The sequence below is a fragment of the Antechinus flavipes genome, chromosome 3, assembly GCF_016432865.1.
Source record: "Antechinus flavipes isolate AdamAnt ecotype Samford, QLD, Australia chromosome 3, AdamAnt_v2, whole genome shotgun sequence".
Taxonomy (NCBI): Eukaryota; Metazoa; Chordata; class Mammalia; order Dasyuromorphia; family Dasyuridae; genus Antechinus; species Antechinus flavipes.
Window position 1 is genome coordinate 284,562,374 of NC_067400.1, and position 20,862 is coordinate 284,583,235.

At 35.6% G+C, this 20,862-nt stretch overlaps 1 protein-coding gene and 1 long non-coding RNA gene across 4 annotated transcripts in view; one reads left to right on the forward strand and one right to left on the reverse strand.

Moving 5' to 3' along the window:
• Positions 1-622, reverse strand: part of LOC127553974 (uncharacterized) — a 40,496-nt gene extending 39,874 nt beyond the window's left edge. For all 3 annotated transcript variants that reach the window (XR_007951863.1, XR_007951862.1, XR_007951861.1), the window contains exon 1: positions 267-622. This is a non-coding gene — a long non-coding RNA (uncharacterized LOC127553974). The remainder of the gene's footprint in view (positions 1-266) is intronic.
• Positions 1-20,862, forward strand: part of SMPX (small muscle protein X-linked) — a 47,664-nt gene that overhangs the window by 1,900 nt on the left and 24,902 nt on the right. The window contains 1 exon segment of the mRNA XM_051985116.1: positions 7,320-7,376. Coding sequence (XP_051841076.1) covers positions 7,338-7,376 — 39 coding nt within the window. The 5' untranslated portion in view covers positions 7,320-7,337.

Sequence of the window (20,862 nt, forward strand, 5' to 3'; positions counted from 1 at the left end):
GCTCAGAAATGTACAAGAAGACAAGGGAAAACATTAGTGGAACAGAAGACTTAGAAGATGCTTATTACAGATCAAAATTAGGTGTTAGTTCAGATAATACAATGAAAAACTTGGTAAAAACAATTTCATGGTTCTCCATGTGAACTTTTTCACTTTTTAAGCAGTTAGTATAGGACTGAAAGCAGGATTAGGGATCATCTAGTCCAATTACATTCCCTCATATTATAGATGTAAAAATTGGGGATCAGGGAATTAAAGTAACTCACCCAAAGCTGAACTGTAATTTAAATCCAGGTCCTCTGATGCCAAATCCAGCGGCCTTTCCTTTCTTAACATGATTATCCTCATCTAAAAATAAATTCATTGTATAACTGTCCATATCTGTCTGTCTATCCATGTGTTTATGTTTTTCTGTATTTCTGTATGTATTTATATATCTATCATCTATCCTCTCTTTTCTGTCTCTATCTCTCTTCTCTGTCTGTCTGTGATTGCATCCATTTCTCTGTCTCTGGATCTGTCTCTCTGTCTGTCTGAGGGAGAACCCTCCTTTCTGGTGCAGATCTGTGAGTTCATTTCTGCAGGGAACTTCTTGTATGGAAACATCTTCTCAGGATGCAGCTTGTGCATAACTGTGTCTGTTATGGAGTGATTAAATGACTTGTTCCTGCTCATACAGCAGGCATGCCAGAATCAGGACTAGGACTTAGGGATTTTTCCACCTCGTACTCAATCCTTGTAGTCTGAGAACCAATATAGCAAAATTTGGACAGGATCATTACCAGCTTGAGCTGGTATAGAGTGCCAGGTCTAGAGTCAGAAAGACTCACCTTCCTGAGTTCAAATCAGTCCTGAGACACTTATAAGCTGTGAGACTCTGGGCAAGCCACTTAACCCTGTTTGCCTCAGTTTCCTCATCTGAAAAAATCTTTTCCAAGAAAACCCTAAATGGATTCACAAAGAATCAGACATGAGTGAAAATGACTAAACAGCAACAAAGCACCAACATGGCCACAGAGTAATGAAATTTTTGTACACAACCACTTGTACAATGATTATCAATTATACCATGCTGTATCATAACATTATTCGAGACTTAAACGTTCACCTTTAGTAACATAATAATAACAACAGCCAGATCTGTATAGGATTTTAATGGCTTACAAAGCACTTTATAAATATTATTTCATTTGATCTTCACAACAACCCTGAAAAGTAGGTGCTATTATTATCTCCATTTTACAGATAAGGAAATTAAGGCAGGCATAGATTAAGTGACTTACACAGTCACACAATTGGTTAGTATAAAAGATGAGATTTGAAATTCAATTCTAGCACTCTATCCATTTTGCCACTTAACTACCTCTAAGATATGGTTTATGTTCTTAGATTATAAATAATATTTTTAAATGTGCTTTTGGAGTATGGTCTTTTAAAATTTGTTTAATTTCTAATTTCAACTACATTTTTCTGAATACATTTAAGATCCATTAGGGGATTGTGGATTTGTAGGACTTTAAATAGCTATTGAGTATAGATGTATTAAACATCACAGTACTATAGTTTTCCTCTGAGAATTCCATTGTGTCCTAGATCCAACAATTCAACACCATTGAAAATGTACGTTCCTCTTAGTTCTTACTATCTTCCCCACCAACTCTAGAAATTTTGTATGTACTTTGCATATATACATATACATACTAATATATGTATCTATAAATAAATATGTATATATATGGCTACATATTTCTTCTATATAGATTATATATACATATTTCTCTATATACCTATCTATACACTCATACACACACACATATATAGTTGTATTTACTTATATATGAACTCCTTGGAACCAGGGGAAATTTCATTTTGCCTTTGTATTAGAGCCTGCTGCTTGGTCCATCCTAGACACTTAACCAATACTTGTTGATTTAAATTCAAGCAAGAAAAACAAAAGAGGTGGCATTCAATCAAACTACATACAATACAGCAAACATATCCTCAAATCTACTGTTTCATTATTACTTTTAAAATCTGGAAATGGGCTAACAGAAAAAAAAAGAATCAAAATATCAATAAGATACAAAGGTGCATAAAGGAAGCTTGTATCTAGACAACATCAAGGCAATGATTCACCTGTTTTGTCTTCATAACATCAACCACCTGCAGGTTTGATGGCAAAAATGATTAGTAGCATTTCCTCTTTTGATTGTTTTGTTTCATGTAGACACATGACAACATAAACATGTTTTACAAATCCCTTTCTCCTATACTTTACCTTCCACAATGTTCATAGGTACCAATATTTATGTTCATAATTTATTCTGTTTTTAGCTACAGACAAGACAGGAAAAAAAATCACTTTGTGTTTGTTTTTATAATCACTTTGATTGTTATTAAATAGTGTGAACTTTGATTGTTGTTAGGCAGTAAGTCACTCTCAAGTTGAGCCTATATAGGATCCTGTCACTGAAACTTTGCAATGAAATTTTAACCTGCAGAAAATGTTAACACTTGAACTCCCTCTGAAATAGATTAGCAACTATATTTAGTTACTAACTAGTGGTTTAGCATCTTATTAGCAAGAATAATTATTTTAAATTAGAATCTACCAAATCATATTATCAATAATACCTATATATGAGCCCCCATTATAACTGCTTCCCCTTTCCACGCAACTGAATTTGTCTTATTCCTTTGAAATACATTTTGAAATCTTTGTAATTGTATCACTTAGGTTTTCCCCCTGTTTTACTCCCTCCCCACTCCCATCAGCCTTTTAAATAAAGATTTTTAAAAGAAAAAAAAAGAAAACATTCAATTAAACTTAATAATATATTTTTTTAAAAAATCCAAACTTTATATGTAGTGTCCTGAATCTATTGACTCTCTATTTCCTGTCCTCCTCATTTCTGCAAAAGACCAGGATAAGGTGTTTTTTTGCCTCATTCTTCATAGTATTATGAAATTCATTTTAAAACTGTTTTGTGATTCTTTCCAAACCACAATGTTGCAGTCATTGTACATTGTAGTGCTTTTCTGGATCCATTTTCCATCAATTTATGCAAATTTTTCCATGCTTCTCTGTACTCTTAATGCTCAGTTATTTATTTATTTATTTATTCATACATTTATTTATTTATTTTGCTTGCTGCAGTGTAATGTTCCATTACATTCATATGCAACAGTTTATTGAGCCATTATCTAACCAATGGGAATCTACTTTCTTTCCATTTCTTGTTCAGAACAACAGATGCCTCTGTTATACTCTTATGATATAGGACAGACTCTCAGGAGAGTTGTGGGACTGCTAACAGATGTCATTTTCATTTTAGTCTGCAAGATTTGAAAAAAAATTACCTGGAGTACAGTTCTTTTGGCCAACCAGGGCACAGCTAATTCCCCAGGCAGCGGTCGTCTTTTCTTCCAGGAGAAGTATACATTCAGTTCTCTCTTTCCATTGATCAACTGGTATCCAGATCTTGTAATCATGAGCCATCACTGAAGCTGGAAATAGCTATCTCTTAGGATTGCTATATGTTGCCCTGTGCTCAGAGAAAGAAACATAAAGCAGAAGAGGCAGTTAAGAATACAATTTTGGGCTCCTACTGTTCAATGTTTGACTCCCATTGTTGCTTCTAGGGAGAAATCTCCCCATATTCTTCCTACTTGAATTCCAAAGGAAAGCTAGAAGAACCTTGGGGGAATACACCTGAAGGAGAATAAGAGAGAAAGGCATATTGTCTTCTCCTCTTAAACCTTTGGAATGGATTACTTTTCCTGGATCATTCACCAATTGGGTTTGACTCTTTGTGCCATGGCTACCTCTACACATAAATTAAATTCAGGAAACCTTTATGAACCTACAGTTATTAGCAACAAAGAATATTCTAGAGATACAAAATGAAAGTATAAGCCACTTCTGTCTATATAATATTGGTCAAGTCAATTCACCCTGGGACTGAGATTCCTTATCTTTAAAATGGGGAAGATTGAGCTAGATGGCCTCTGATATTCCTTACAGCTTGAGATTTATAATACTCTTATGATCCTATAATGCCAACAAGTATTTCTTAACAAGCTGTTCTGTGCAAGACACTGAAGATACACAGAGAAAATTACAAACAAACTTTGTCCTCAAAGTACTTACAGTCTAAGGAGGCAGGGATAAAACATGCACACAGATTGCTTGAATATAAATTAGAATATGATCAGTATAACAAGGAATATTAGAAAGGGAACTGGCTCTGAAATAAGAAAATGTATAAATGTCTATGTACAAAACTAAGCTCTGTACTTTACTAACTATGTGACTTTGGGTAAGCCAATTTTAAGGACCTACAAATGAGGGAATTGGACTAGATGACCTGAAAAACTCTTATCCAGCTCTAAATCCTTAGTATGTAAAGAACCTAAAAGTTCTTTAGAGAACAGGAAAGACTTAGGTATGGAGGGAACTGGAGTACTGGAGAAGATGTCCTTTAGAAAGTAGCGCCTAAGCTGGGATTTCTTTAAGGGAGGATTTCAACCAGTGGAGATATTGAAATTATTTCATTTGGTTTCATAGTAACCCTTTGATGGAGTTGGGGACAGAATTTTTAACGTCATTTTACAGATGAGGAAACCGAGAGTTTGAAACTAAATGATTTTCCCAAAATGATGCAGTTATTTATTAATTTTTTAAGAAAAGGAATTTACTCAATTGGCAGAGCAAGTACAATATTTACAAAGCATTTTCTTCCAAAATGTGAGGCATGGTTTCTCACAAATATACCCATAGTTCATATGGGGAGAGTTAACATAGACAAAGTTGGTGCTATTCATTCAGTCATGTCCAACTCTTTGTGATCCCATGGACCATAGTATGCCGGGCCTTTCTCTCTTCCATCATCTTCCAAAGTCTGTGCAAACTCATGTTTGTTGTTTTCATGACATTATCTATCCATATTATCCTCTGCCATCCCATTTTCTTTTTTGCCTTCAATCTTTCCTAATGCCAGGGTCTTTTCCAGTACAATAGCATTAAGGTACACATGCATAAACAATTCACAACACTTTATGAGCAGAGCCTTCATGCTTTTTCTTTTCCAGAGAATCTCATGAATTTTGCCACTTGTTATGGTACCAATGATGCTCCGATGATGTTCAACTGGACTGGCTTCTTGCAGGGCATGGCATTTCTGCTGGATGGACAGCTCTCCTTATAGGGGACGCTGGATGGCCAATCTGGTGTTTGTGCCAAATAGGTCACTTGGCTGTTAAACTAGCTTCTCACTAGGCTTGGCTGCTAATAACTGAACAGGCAGTCACTCAGCCACTGGGCTCTTCTCAGGAGGTATACTGGACAGGTCAATCTTCTGTGTTGCCTTGGTTCATTTTTTTGGTGGATAGTTGCTATCTTCATCCCTTCCAAACTTTAACTTGGCTGGGTATTGGTGCTCTTTCTAGTTGGAGTGTTACAGTACTTTTTCCAGCAAAGGGTCTTAAGACTAGAATTGGCAGAAGCCTTTTCTTAGAATGTTGTCTTTGAGGTTTGTCACCTTCCAGAACCTTTCCTGTTTGATATTCCTTCCTGGTTCAGAGGGAGCTTCCTCTGAGTGATCCACTTTTATCTATTTTCAATTAACAAACTTTTTTTTCTTCTTCTCTTTCTCTGTCCACCCCTTTCCCAAATGACAAAATTATTAAGTAGATTCTAAATCTCTCTTATTGCAAACCTGGTTCTCTTTCCAAACATACTGTGGACTAGCGTGGAGAAAGTCCAGTACTAAGAAAGAACTTTCCAGATCTCAGAGATTTAAACAAATGATGTAACATTAATTAAACTGAAATGCTACAAGGTATAGTAAGACGGATATTGGACTTGTAGGCAGGAAAACTGAATTTGGCCATTTGAAATTGGGCAATTACTAGCTGTGTGACTTTAAGCAAGCCACGTAACCTCTCAGCCTTACATTACTTGTAAAACGGTGATTATTATACTCACAATACTTACATCACAGAATTATGAAGGTAATATTTTAAGAACTTTGAATGATATACAAATATGAGATTAAAAACTATACCCTTTAAGGGTAGTATTTTCTTGTTAAAAGGAGAGAAACAATGCTTGTTAAAATCCAAAAGAAATCAACCAAAATTTGATGAAGATATCAATTTTTTCAACTATAAAAATAAGGATTTAACTAGATTATCACTAAAGTGTTTTCTGGCACTGAAATCCATGCATTTCTAAGTATTATGTGTAAGGTACTGTAGTACTGTGGTAAACATGAAGAAACAAGATACAGGGTCAGTAGATAAAAAGACACGCACAAAATTAAAGAACATACAATTGTTTTCTTAAGTGGGCAAATCACTTAATCTTCATGATCTCACATTTTCATCTATAAAATTAGGGAATTGGACTAGAGGGCCTCTGAGTTTCTTTCCAATTCTATATCTTCAGTTAAGTCTGATTCTTTGTGATTTTATTTGGAGTTTTCTTGGCAAATGTTTGAAAGTGGTTTGTTATTTCCTTTTCCAATTCATTTTACAATGAGGAAACTGAAGCATACAGGGTTAAATGGCTTGTACAGGGTCACACAACTACTAAGTGACTGAGACCATGCTTGAATTCAGGTCCTCCGGATTCCAAGGCTGGCACTGGATCCATTGCACCTCCTAGCTGCCCATTAAGATTTTATTATTCAAATAAACATTTAATAGTTACTTTCTGTGTGCAAGACAATGTGGTAGACATTGAGCACCCTGAAATAAAATGGAACCTCCCCAAACTCACAATCTAATGAGGGTGAGTAAAGCACATAAAGTTACAACTAATAACAGAGCAGCCCAACACCAGCGGGATGATTTAGATAACAAGTATCAGAGAAGTTCAGGGGAGTGTTTCTCATCACCTTCCTCATTCACCAAGTCCAGCTTTAAGTGGAAAGCTTGCCATGGAGATAGATAAAAATGGAGGGTCACTACCCACAATGGTAATGGACGGTCACCACCTACAATGGTTTTTCTTTGCTCTCCTTATATGGGCAGGATGGGGCAAGGAGATGATAGTTTCTGATTGCCTCTCATTAACATTAGGTGCAAGGGAGATCATCATTTCTTCCTATGAATCATTTATAAGGAAAGCTCAGGTGTTCCCTCTCCCTTAGGTATTTGAAAAGGGAATAGCTAAGTAACTTTGAAAACTGAGACTGAAAGGATATATGACCAGTGAAAGGTATGACTGCCCAGTAGAATTATGAGTTAAATTCCAGTTTATCAAGGTGGAGAATCTGAATGCTTCAGGCTCTAACATTTTCTTACTTGTTTTTCAGGGATAAGACTTCTTGAATATGTCTAAACAGCCAGCTTCCAATGTTAGAGCCATTCAGGTAAGCGACAATATTTACATTTTAGTAACAACTATGGGATCTCTATTTTATTTGCTTGATAAAGTGTATATTTTTGTTGTTCTTGATTTTGTTCACTGCAGTCACAGTGGTTGATCATTAACTCAAGAAGAGAAGGAAGTTCTCTTGCGGTTATATGCACAAGTGAAGAATAAGAAGTTGTTTTTACTTAATTCTTCTAAATAAGAAAACAAAAAAAATGAATTTATGAATGAAAATTAAAATACTTTTTTTCTTCCTCTAAATGCTTATTAAAAAAAGTCTTCCAGGTAAAAGGGAATGTTCATTGTTTCCAGTTTCCATTCATTGATCTGGACTAGAAGTATTGCTTTCTTGAAGAAACCTGTTCCTGGGGATTGAATCCTAAGATATTTTCCTGTCTCATCTTTTTAAGCTTTTCTTCCTTTACATCCTCCCAAATTTAGTCTCCATTTGGCCAGACTGACCTAGCTTATTCCCAAAAGAAGGAGGTACATTTTGAAATGAAGTAAAAGAAAAAATTTTAATATTGCATGAACAATCATCAATTTGATTTGTTAATTCTTTTAAGGAGTCTAAGGATCTCTTCAACTTTACTTTCCTTCTATTAGACTTAAGCAACATCCTGGCTCCAGCTTTGCTCCTTATCAGTATCTGCTGATAAAAATGGAGACAATTGCTTTCCCTGTAGGGAATAGTTCTAATTTTTCTTCTAGACTGCCTTCAACACAATAATGCTCTAAAAAGTTCCATTTTAATTTTAGCTCTGACACTTTATCAATGTCAGAAATAGAGTGGGAAGCCATGGATGTTCTTGAGTGATATAGGTATGGTGATGTTGCCATGGAGTCATCGAGTTGTGGAGAAATCCTATCACAGGGTGTGATAGGAACTGTGAGGGAATTCACAGCACTTTATCAATCATGACTAATGCATATCCTTGAATTAATGGAGCTCTTAATTAATGGAGCAAGATGTCCAGCATGCCCTGGATATACTATGGTGAACAAAAGGCCAAGGATGGGCCTCACTGATTGGCAAAAATGTCATTTTGCATGGCCTTTTTATGCAAGTAGATGAGCTTCTGCCTCATGGAGTTGGACATATCCTAATTTCTTGTGTAATCAGCCGCAATGACTTGAATCCTAGGCCTAAGTGTTTAATTATTCTCTCTTCTTGGTTCATTGACTGACATTTATTTCATGTGTCTTTATGTAGTGGATAGAATGCTAGACTTGGAATAAGAAAGACAAAAATTTAAATTCTACCTCTGATACTTACAAGGACAGTGAGAACATTTTAAATTAAGCAGGATGATAAAGTGCCCCAAGTCCTATATTTCCTTGAAGTCTAAAGGATTTAGGCTTACTTTTACCTTCTAATGCTTATTGGTTGTGTGATCATGAACCAGTTCTGGGACCTCACTAAGCCTCAGTCTCATCGATAAGATGACAATAACACAATCTAACTTACATGGGCTTTGTGAAACTCAACAATTTATGTATGTAAAGTATGTTATGAATTTCAAAGATCTCTACATAAAGCTATCATTCTCTAATGACATTCCATAAATCATGCTATGTTATAGTACTGACAGTGTACTAAAATGAATTTTGTTGTTGCTCTATAATATGTCATACATCCATGGTCAATTTGGGAGGATGTTTATTTCTCTCCTTTGACCTAATCTACTCTCCTATTTTTTTAGGAGGAAAAAACCAACTTTCTGATTTTCCTTGATTCATGCTCTTTCTTAATTTTTCATTTAAAATGTTCCAGCATTAGTCCTAATATTTTTGTAGATGTAGAAAAGTCAGTATCCAGTTTTAAAAGAAAATATTAAGCAATCTTATTAAGATTTATTCTTCTAAAAACCAAATAGCCAACTAACTGAAAAAACAAAAAAGTCTATACTACCAACAATTCCTTTTCTTGCATGGGATATGACTTCTTACACTAAACTCTATCTTCTCTAAGTGGATTGATTTAAAATGCCTTCAAAAAGGAAGTGATTTATTCTTCTTTTCTCTTAGAAGTAGGATTTACTGCTATTTGAAATCTCTTAGCATCATAGATGCTTGGGTGAAAAGAATTTCAGGCGATATATAACCTAAAACTCAACTTTTTACAAAATGGGATTCACAGAGGTTATGTTAGTCTTGCAAGGTCATACATATTAAATGTCAGAAGTAGAATCTTAATTCAGATTTTGTGCTGCAGCCATTCTTTTTTTTTTTCTGCTGTACCTTATCTTTGAGTAGCTGGTGTTATTTGAGGGGTACTGAAAAAAGTATCACATCAAGTTAAAATAATTAGCAATATCTAGTGCCTTAAAGTTTGCAAAACATATTTCATTTGATTTTGTCAGCAATCCTGAAAGATAGATGTAATCATTATCCTCATATGATAAAATAATGAGATGAGGAAACTGAGGCTGAAAAGTAAATCAAATGACTTGCCTATGATCAGATAGTATGTCTCATAGGTGAGATTTGAATACAGGTCTTCCTGACCCCAAGTCTAATACTCTATCCACTATCTTATCTTGCTGAATAAATAATTGAATAAAAAAAGATTGCAAAGGAAAGGAAAAAAAAACTCTTAGTAATCATAAGGACTGAAAATTTCATATCAGTGTATATCAATACCCAGCATATGCTTCAATTCCGAAATCCTGCGAATTAGTTTTCAAAGATGGAATTCCTTCATTAAGGAATATTTTGGTTGAGGGACTGAAGTAATTTTCTCCATACACTCTACATTTTTCTTTTCTGTTACCATGTCATCTATTTTATCTGGATCAAGTCAATTTGACTTATTCATACTGAACTGTGTGGCCAGATATTAGAGGAAGAGGATAAAGCACTCTTCTTGGGTAGATGCAATAGAGCTAAAAGTCATCATAGTAATTTCCAACATGTTTCGTTTTCTTTCCAAATGATTCCATCAACTCAGTAAGCCTGTCTGATAAAAAAAACAGAGCTCAGTGGTTCTCTGCCCACCTCTAGAGTAGGTGATCCATGGTCTACCACTCACTTATCATATCAATTTTCATAAGGGAAAGAATATAATCCCATAACAAAATTCCTTCTAGTTTGGATGAATAAAATCCCAGGCCATTCAGGAGAAGCACAGATCAAAAGGATTTCAGTTGGTGGTCACCCAGATTGGAAGACTTTTGTTCTGTTAAATTTTTGGTTGAACTGTGCTATTTCCTAGCGTAAGATGTCTTAAGTACAGGCTCTTTAAGTATTGACATGAAAGTAGAGAAAGTCAAGAAAACATTTACGTGCACTGAATCTGATATCTGCAATTAAAGAATTTGACATGACAGGTTGTGATGAAAGCTAGACCCTCTGTGACATCTAATCCTATCAACAATCTGCATAGTAACAGTTCCTTAATGAGACTAAATGACATACAGTTCATTGGCACCTCCTGCTTTTTGTTTTTCAGAAAGTGCTCCCTATTTTGGAAACCATGATAGTCATTTTCATTTTTTTCCCCATTTTTTAAGCTCAATATTTTAAAAAATCACCTCCATAACTGAATTGAGAATAGCTTCTTTATTCTGGATGAAGTGACAATCATAGTATCTGTTGAATATTCCTAAATTAAACTTAGGAGCTTCTTTAGAGTAACTCTAAGGCTCTTTTCAAGTTGAACTTTCCATTCATATAACATTCTTCACTCTGGGTTCAAAGGGAAAGATTTCAAAAATGACTCAGGATAGGTTAAAGAAAAAAAAAATATGTTACATGTAATGCAGCTATGTTCTACTCTGTTACTTGGAGGATGCTTCCCATGTTATAAAGTATAATGGATTCAGAGAACTTCTATTAATATTATACCTTTTATCATCAGAATCTCTGGCAAGAAAGGAAACAAAAATAATTGATTTTGTCTCAAAGAGAGAGAAAAAGAAGCACAGATGAATTAATTCTAAGTCCCAGAAAAAACTCATGCATTGCAAGCAGAAAAATCCAGGTCCTTTGAATCTCAGTTTAATTCTTCATTGACTAAATCATTCTTGTTAAGATAAAACAAAGGTTCTTCTCCTCCTCCTTTGAAGGGCTAGAATTTTTATTTTGTTATATCTTCTTTTTCTTTTTTTAATAGTATTTTATTTTCCCAAATACATGCAAAGGTAGTCAACAATTACTTTTGTAAAATATTGTGTTACAAACTTTTCACTCTTCTTCTCTTCCTTTCACTTCCCCAAGACAGCAAGAAATCCAATATAGGTTAAACATGAACCATTGAAAATTAAAAAAAAAAAAAGAAATCCTTAGTCACCAACTTGTGGTCTTATGAAATTGAGAAAAACTTTCCATTGGTACCTTTACAGGGTGTTTTATTAGCCAGTACCCAGATCCAAACCTGAGCAAAATTTTTCTCCCCTTTTTAGCATTTTTTTTTTCATTTTTTGATCTCCCAAAGTTCTCATGGACCCACGGGAGAAAATCAAATTATTCATACTAAGATTTTAGCAACTTAAAGCAAAGATTTATAGTTTCCAGGAATAGATATATTTAAAAACTTCTTTTTAAAAAAAGTCACAGAAAGGGCAATTTTTGATACAAAATAACACTTAATATTCTTACTTGTAAAATAAAGTTTTTTAATAGGGCTTCATAGACTATTTTATTTGATCCTTGTATTAACTCCCTCTCTTTCTCTTCCCCTTCCTTTCCTCCTTCCCTTCCCTTCCTCCCTCCCTCCCTTTCTTCTTTCCTTCCTCCCTCCCTCCCTCCCTCCCTCTCTTCCTTCCTTCTTTCCTCCCTACTTTCCTTCCTTCCTTCTTTCCTTCCTTCCTTCCTTCTTTCCTTCCTTCCTTCCTTCCTTCCTTCCTTCCTTCCTTCCTTCCTTCTTTCCTTCTTTCCTTCCTTCCTTCCTTCTTTCCTTCCTTACTTCTTTCCTTCTTTCTTTCCTTACTTCTTTCCTTCCTTCCTTCTTTCCTTCCTTCCTTCCTTCCTTCCTTCCTTCCTTCTTTCCTTCCTTCCTTCCTTCTTCCTTCCATTTCTTCCTCCCTTCTTCCTTCCCTTTCTTCCTTCTTTCCTCCCTTTCTTCCTGCTTTCCTCCCTTCCTCCCTCCCTTCCTTCCTCCCTCTTTCCTTCCCTCCTTCCCTCCCTCCCTCCCTCCCTCTCTCCCTTCCTTCCTTCCTTCCCTTTCTTTTCTCCCTCTCTCTCTCCTTCCTTTCTTTCCTTCCCTCCTCTCGCTCTTCTCCCTCCCTCCTTCCCTCCCTTCTTTCCTTCATTTTAATTCTTTATATATATTCCTAAATATATATTTTTATTTTTAACTTATAAGGACTTATTAAGAAAATATCTCACTTTTAAAGAACTCACCAAGAAAACTCATATTTTTTTTCAGAAACTCTTTGAAGGAAAATTTCCATTGTCTTAGCAATAAATTACAATAAATTATAAAACATTAGCTTGTTAATGAAATGATAGAATGAATCTGGTAAGAGAAGAGAATAACTTGTAGAGATAGACTATTACACTTCAAAATGAACCCACTCCAGAAGTTCATTGATCACAGCTACAGTTAGCAAACATTATAAAGGAGGAATACTAATCTTGGCAAGGGTTTCTAGAAGGGGACTGAAGATCTTTGAAAACTAAAAAGATACCAGTGGATAATAATCTAAAAGACAAATATTCAATGGGAGAAACCTTGAAAATGGCAAGTGCTGGCGAGCTCCTGGAAAGAGAAGGAAGTGAACAGGAGAAAAATGGGGAGGGAATAGTATGAGAATGAGAAAAAGGTGGTTTATAGAAAACAATGGCAAATAAGAACTAATAGTATAGAAAAGCAACACCACAAAAGAGTTGGGAAAGATAGCTTATTCCATTTAATTTAATGAGGGTTATGATTATGTAGAGGAATAGTGTTTCTGGGATCCTCAGTACTCAAAAGATGGGACCAAATAGGAGGCAATGTAGAGAGCAATAGCAATAATTAAGAGAGTGGAGGAATTGGCTTACAAGGACTTCATTTTTACTCCTGTCCATCTGTTGAGATCGATTGTAGGATCAGTTTCACATCAGATAGGGCTCCTATCAGAGAACTCAACCCAGTTCTGGCAGAGGACAAGCCTAGAGATCTAATTGATCTTTTCTGCCCTCAACTTCTAAAATGTAACTAGCAGTGCCTAGCTTGGAAAAGTGATGAGCAATGCCAGCTGAGACAGGGGGATCTTTTGAAATGATTGGCAGATGTAACTACAGAAGGATAAAAGGAAAAAGGAAGGATAATGAGAATTTGTTTGCATTAAGAAAAGAAAACTATTAGATGCTGATTTCCTTTGTGTTTGTTCAGAACTTCTTTTATAATAATGAATCTACATGGCTACAGAGAGCTCCCTGATCAATTTTATAACTATTTCTATTCTATTCATCGAGTTTATTTATTTATTGTTTTTGTTTTGGGATGTTTTGTTTGTTTGGAAATTAGTTTGTTATTCTGTACAGCCCTTTGAAAGAAGTAAAATACGTTGTGTCCAGCTACAGATGGAAAAATGAAGTCACCAAGAGAACTTTATTTGCTTGCAGTCCCAGGAAATTAATAGATATATGGATACACATATATTTATAGTGCCATACAAATACATTTATAAAAAACAGCATAAATACAATATATTTCAGAAAGGAGAGCACTAACAGTAGGGCTAGTGTCAGAGAGACTTTGAGGAGAAGGTGGTACTTGATCTGGGTCCTGAAGAAAGATGGCAGTGAGAAGGATGTGTTTCTAGAGGAAAAGCCAGTACAAATGCATGAAGATGGGATATGAGGTATTCTGTAATGGACAGAAAACACTTAGGCTGGGCTGCAAATTTATGGGAGTGAGAATAATGTGCAACAAGGTTGAGACCAAGTTTTGAAGGGGCCATTATGGGCCTGAAGTAGGGAGGGACTTGAAACCAGAAGACTAGTTAGGTTAAGTTCAGTTGTTTTTCGATCATAGTTGATTCTTTGTGATTGCATTTGGGATTTTTCTTGGTAAAGATATGGGAATAGTTTGCCATTTCCTTCTCCAGCTAATTTTACAGATGAGGAAACTGAAGCAATCAAAGTTAAGCTATATCTGAGGTGTTCTTTGAGCATACCCTTTATGATTCTAGGACCAGTGCTCTAATTCACTATGTAACTTAGCTGCCATAGATGGGTCTAGAAATATATGAGCCAAAAACCATACATATGACTTGGCAATTAAGAGATCAATCGACACCTTAAAAAAAAAACCACTAGCAAATAGATGTTTAATTCTATCCTATGCTATGTTGTTTACTTACTTCATTTATATCCAACTCTTTGTTATCTCTTTTGGGATATTCTTTATTTTTTCCAAATACATGCAGACATAATTTTCAACTTTCACCTTTGCAAAACTTTGTGTTGCAATTTTTTCTCCTTTCTTTCCCCATCACGTTTCTCCAGACAAAGCAACAATCCAATATAAATTAAATATATGCAATTCCTACTCTTTTAAACATATTTCTATATTTATCATGTGCATAAGAAAAATTAATTCAAAGGGAAAATGAGACAGAAAAAACAAAGCAAACAAATAATAACAAAAAAGATGAAAATAGGATGCTTTGATCCACATTCAGTCTCTATAGTTTTCTCTCCCTGAATGTGGATGGCTGTAGCGTGCTCTTCTTTTCTAAAATATGATGGTTCTCTCTGGGAGCTGGTTTCTTGGGGAGATTTTCTGGAGGCAGCCTTAGTTTCAGTTACAAGTAATAATCACCTCAAATGCAGCCAGGAGTTAAAGTACAGTCCTTTATTGTCTCTTCCAAAATAGATCACTTAGCTTTCTTTGGTTCCCGAGAACTCTCTTTGCTAGTCTTTTGTCTCTGCCTCTGCCAGCTTCAGCCTCTCCTCTTCCGAATCCCCAGTTCTGCCAAATTGCAGTCTCTAGCTTCTCAATCTCCTCAATTCACTGACTCAGCTCCTTTTATGCCCTTTTAGAGGTGTTAACTCAAAGGTTGACTTCTCCACCGAGAGTGGGATTGTGGGAGGTGTAAACTTGTGAATCTCATACTGAATCCTGACTTTTGAATCTCCCAAACTTGTGAACTAATGTGCGCACTAATGTGTGAACTCTCAAAGGTGTAAACATAAGCATTGTTTCTATCAATTCTAGTGATTTAACCACTTGTAAGGATTCTAACAGATGGCTCTTTCCATCCCAAGTCTGTTGGAATTGCCTTGCATCACCTCATTCAACTGATAATTTTTGAGGCCAGTTTCATTGAATTATAACCCCCAAATCAAATTACAAGGGGTTGAGGACTGCGTAAGAGAGGAAATGGAAGAAATGAGTAAATAGTTAATTTTTTTCTAGGAACTTGATTGATAAAGTTAGCAGGGATATGAGATAATAGTTTTAGGGGATGGTTATCTGAAAATTTGAGGGTTCAGCTATCTGAAAATTTAAAGCTTATAACTACTTTACTGCATAAATATGTTATCTAAATAGCTGAATTTTGAAAATTTTAATTCAGTGCCTGTGACCATTCAGAATTCTCTAAATCATATTTGTGGTAAAAAATATTCTGATGCACTTTCTTTAAGTCTTAAATTCCCTGCAAAAGAAACTATTCATGTAACCATCTCAACATTTTTCAGATGGGTCTTTACTTATTTTCTGCCTTTAGCATATAGAATTTTGTGCACTTATTTTGGAGACCCTTCTCAAAATATAGAACTGTATAAAAGATTTGGACATGCAGGGGGTCTTCAAAGTCATCTAATTTAATCCCTGAGTTATACAGATGAGAAAACTGAGACTGAGAAAGATGAGGTAATGTGTCCAAAGTAAGTTACTGGAAGAGATAGTACTCTCATGTAGATCTTCTGATTCCCAATTCAAGGTTCATATTTCTACCATCTCAAACTTTCCCTCACATGTGATGAGATAGAAATGTGAGCAGCCAATTTACATGTGAGGATAGTGCCTCTCCCTCTAACCCCAAATTAGTTTTAGGGGATGATAATTTGGTTACATGAAATCCTATGGGAAGGGTCTGTACCATTTCATCAAACATTTTGAGTTAGAAATCCCTTTTATTTATCTGTACTCTGTGGTTCAGGACCTGGAGGAAATTCTGAACTCACATGGAACCTAGCTTATGCTGGAAGTACTAACACCAAAAAGGGTGTCTGTTTCTCTGACTATCCCTACCTTGGATAAAAATGGGTAAAATCTCTTTAAAAATATTAATATGTATGGAGCAAATTAATCGGTCAATAAACATTTATTAAGTGCCTATTATGTGCCAGGTACTGTGATCTATGCTGAGGCTACAAAAAAAGGAGCTGAAAAGTGGGAGTGTCTTCTCAAATTTGGGCAATAGAATACATTTTAGAGTGTCAGGTATAAGAAAATTTCAAAAAGAATTCCATTACAGAAAATACAAAGTGAAAATAACTTAAAGATAAAGGACAACATAAAAAACAAAACACTAATTTTTTTTTCCTTTGTCCTACCCTGCTTCATCCCACTTTCTAAAGGTAAAAGTATTTTGTATAATTTCTAAATAGATATTTCACATTTCTCTCAGATCTGTGCAATTTATGAAATCCATAGCAATTATCATGGAGGATTGGCAAGATCCAGATCTTTTGACCAGTCAACATTATTTTCTTTTGCTCTTCAGATATAGGGCAATCTTGGCAGTGGCCCTTGTCTCCTCTGAGAAGTGTGTTGTTATGGAAAATTTTGTCCCTCTGGTCAATTGATACCTGAACACTAACCTCAGGAATTCTCACACCACAAGATAACTGTCAAGATTGGAATAAATTCCATCTATCTTGTTTGCTATTTGCTGACCTAGACTCAGAAAAGGAAATGAAAGATAAGAAAAGCATTTGGAAATTGAATGTTCAAGAAATTCATATTTAAAACAACTCTGGACAAATCCATGCCTTTTATTGAATGTGCTTGCTTCTGCTGTCAGCCATCATTGGTTTTTTCAGTTTTGGTGGTAGAGGAGGGAAGAGAGATCCCTTCCATTTCTCAATGCTGAAAGGTTAAGGGATAGAAACTTTGTGATAAGAAAACAGAATTTAAAAAGAGAAACAGATGGAACCATTTCCCTTAGCTCTAACAGACTGTGGTTCTTTTGTTCCTTTAACAAATCTATCCCCTAGACTCTCAATTAACTATCTTTAAAGCAGCCTTAATTATTAGAAACCAATCAGAGAAGGTCACTGCATCCTCCCAGCAAAGCTCATTCCTCTCAGTCCGTCCACGTTCTATAATCTCATTAAGTGGATTAGGGTACCCACCAAATTGATTATGGGTTCTCCTGATCACAATTCTATACTCCAAGTATACAGGAAATACACTTCTTAGATTTTATTAGTTATGAAAAAATGTCCATTTGTTAACTTCACTTATCTATTTGGAAGTCATGCACATAACAGGAATTAATAAACATGCTGCAGTGGGGATGACCTCACTTCAGTTAGTTAACCTCTGAGCAAATAATATTTTTCCAGTTTTATTCCAATTTGGAACTTCTCCTTTATCCACTTAAATCCAGTGGACAAAATTCTAAGCCTGGAGTCAGGCAGACCTGAATTAAATTCAGACTCAGGAACTTACTATCCACAGGACCCTGAACAAGTTTATTAATCTCTGCCTCAGTTTCCTCAATTGTAAAATGGAGATAACATTAGCACCTACTACCAGGATTCTTGTGAGAATCGAATGAGATAATATTTGCAAAGTTCTTAGCATAGTAACTTAGCACAGTGACAGCACATAATAGGTACCTATTAAATGTTTGTTTCTTTCCTTCTTTCTAAGAGTGATTAGTATGTGATAAAAAGGTGCATCTACAGTTCCTAAGGATTGATTATAGTATCTTATCTTTTGGTTTGAGCATTCCAGTCCACTATTACCAAATATTTGTCCATATACTTGGTAGGTATTCCTCTTACAAAGGAGCTGTGTTTTATGGAAACAGCTCAACATCCTTCCCAATCATTGAGGTAAGAGCAATCCATAATTGTTTTTAAAAAATCAGTTTTCTTTAACATGTTAATTTTTTTTGTAAAATTTTTTGAAAATTTGAAAAATTAAAAAAATAAGTAGCTTTTTATTGTCAAAATATGTGCAAAAATAGTTTTCAGCATTCACCCTTGCAAATTTCTCTTTTCATTCCTCCTACCCTCTCCTCTAAGACATCAAGTAATCCAATATGTGTTAAAAATGTGAAATTCTTCTATACATATTCTCACATTTATCATGCTGCACAAGAAAAATCAGATCAAAAAGGAAAAAAATGAGAAAGAAAAAAGGCAAGCAAACAATAAAAAAGGTAAAAATACTATGTTGTTATCCACATTCAGTTCTCATAATCCTCTCTGTGGATGCAGAGGGCTCATTCTATCACAAATCTATTGAAATTGTCCTGAATCACCTCATTGTTGAAAAGAGCCATGTCTGGCTCCTCTTGAAGATGGCGGAGAGGAGGCTCACAGCTGCATAAGCTCCACGCTTTCTCTCACTATCCACTTCATTACAAGCCTCTGAATCAATGCTTGACTGAAAAAAACCCACATATAGTTACCAAGAGAAGCCATCCTCCCCCCCCCCCCAAAGAAAGACTCCAGTTTTTTCTGTTTTTCTTTGGTAGTTTGTCTTTGATTATTAGACAGAATGAGCAAGAAGCTGAAGAGGACTTTAACCCTTGACAGCTTCTATACAGATAGAGAGCAGACTCTAAATCCTGAGGAGACTAAAAACAGGCAGTCCCCAGGTGAATCCCCAAAGGAGGAGATCATCTGTTCCTCAACACAGATGAACCTCATAGAAGTGATTAAAAAGGCTCTCACAAGGGAGCTAGAAGAAAAATGGGGAAAGCAGAGTGAGGCTTGGGAAAAGGAGAGGGAAGCTTGGCAAAAGAGCCTGGAGAAAGTTAAAGAGAGAGTGGATAAAGAAGTAAAATCCTTGAAAAATAGGATTGGTGAACTGGAAACAGAAAACAGCTCTCTAAAAAACAAAATTGGCGAAATGGAAAAAAATTCCACAGAACAAAAGAACTCAATTGGACAATTAGAAAAATATTTTTAAAAAGTGAGTGAAGAGAATACTTCACTGAAAATCAGAATTGAACAAGTGGAATTGAATGACTCGAGGAGACAAGAAGAATCAGTCAAGCAAATCCAAAAAAATCAAACAATGGAGAAAAATGTGAAATACCTTCTGGGGAAGACAACAGACCTGGAAAACAGATCCAGGAGAGACAATCTGAGAATCATTGGACTTCCAGAAAAACATGATGAAAAAAAGAGCCTGGACACTATTTTCCAGGAAATTATCAAAGAGAACTGCCCAGAAGTCATAGGAACAGAGGAAAAAATAAACATTGAAAGGATTCATCGATCACCCACTGAAAGGGATCCTAAAATCAAAACACCAAGGAATATAATGGCCAAATGCCAGAACCCTCAGATGAAGGAAAAAATATTGCAAGCGGCTAGAAAAACCCAATTCAAGTATCAAGGAGCCACAATAAGGATCACCCAGGATCTGGCAGCATCCACATTAAAAGATCGAAGGGCCTGGAATATGATATTCCGAAAGGCTAAGGAACTTGGTATGCAACCAAAAATAGCTTACCCAGCGAGAATGAGCATCTTTTTCCAGGGAAGAAGATGGACATTCAACGAAGTAAGCGAATTTCATCTATTTCTGATGAAAAAACCAGAACTTAACAAAAAGTTTGATCTACAAATATAGAACTCAAGAGAAATCTAAAAAGGTAAAGATTAATCTTGGGAACTATATTTTGACTATATAGATGTATAAAGAATACATGTATACCTTGTTCTAGAAATTGATGTGGAAAGGACATTGTACCAGAAAAAGGGTAAAGTGGGGGTAGTACATCTCATGAAGAGGCATAGGAAACCTATTATATCTGAGAGAAAGAATGGAGGGGGATGAATATAGTGGGTATCTTACTGCCTTCAGAATTGGCTTTAAGTGAAAAATCTTAAGACATATTCAATCTATGGTGAAACTTCTCCCATCTCATTGAAAAGTGAGAAGGGAAAAGTGAAAAGGGAAGGAATAAGCTAAGCGGAAGGGAATACAGAAACTGGGAGGGAAAGGGGTAAGATAGGGGGAGGAACTCTAAGGCGGAGGGAGGGATACTAAAAAGGGAGGGCTGTGAGAAGCAAGTGGTGCTCACAAGCTTAATACTGGGAAGGGGGGGAAAGGGGAAAGAAGGGAGAAAAGCATAAACCGGGTTAACAAGATGGCAAGTAATACAGAATTGGTCATTCTAACCATAAACGTGAACGGGGTAAACTCCCCCATAAAGAGGAAGCGGTTAGCAGAATGGATTAAAAGCCAGAATCCTACAATATGTTGTTTACAGGAAACACACCTGAAGCGGGGAGATACATGCAGGTTAAAGGTAAAAGGTTGGAGCAAAATCTACTATGCTTCAGGTGAAGTCAAA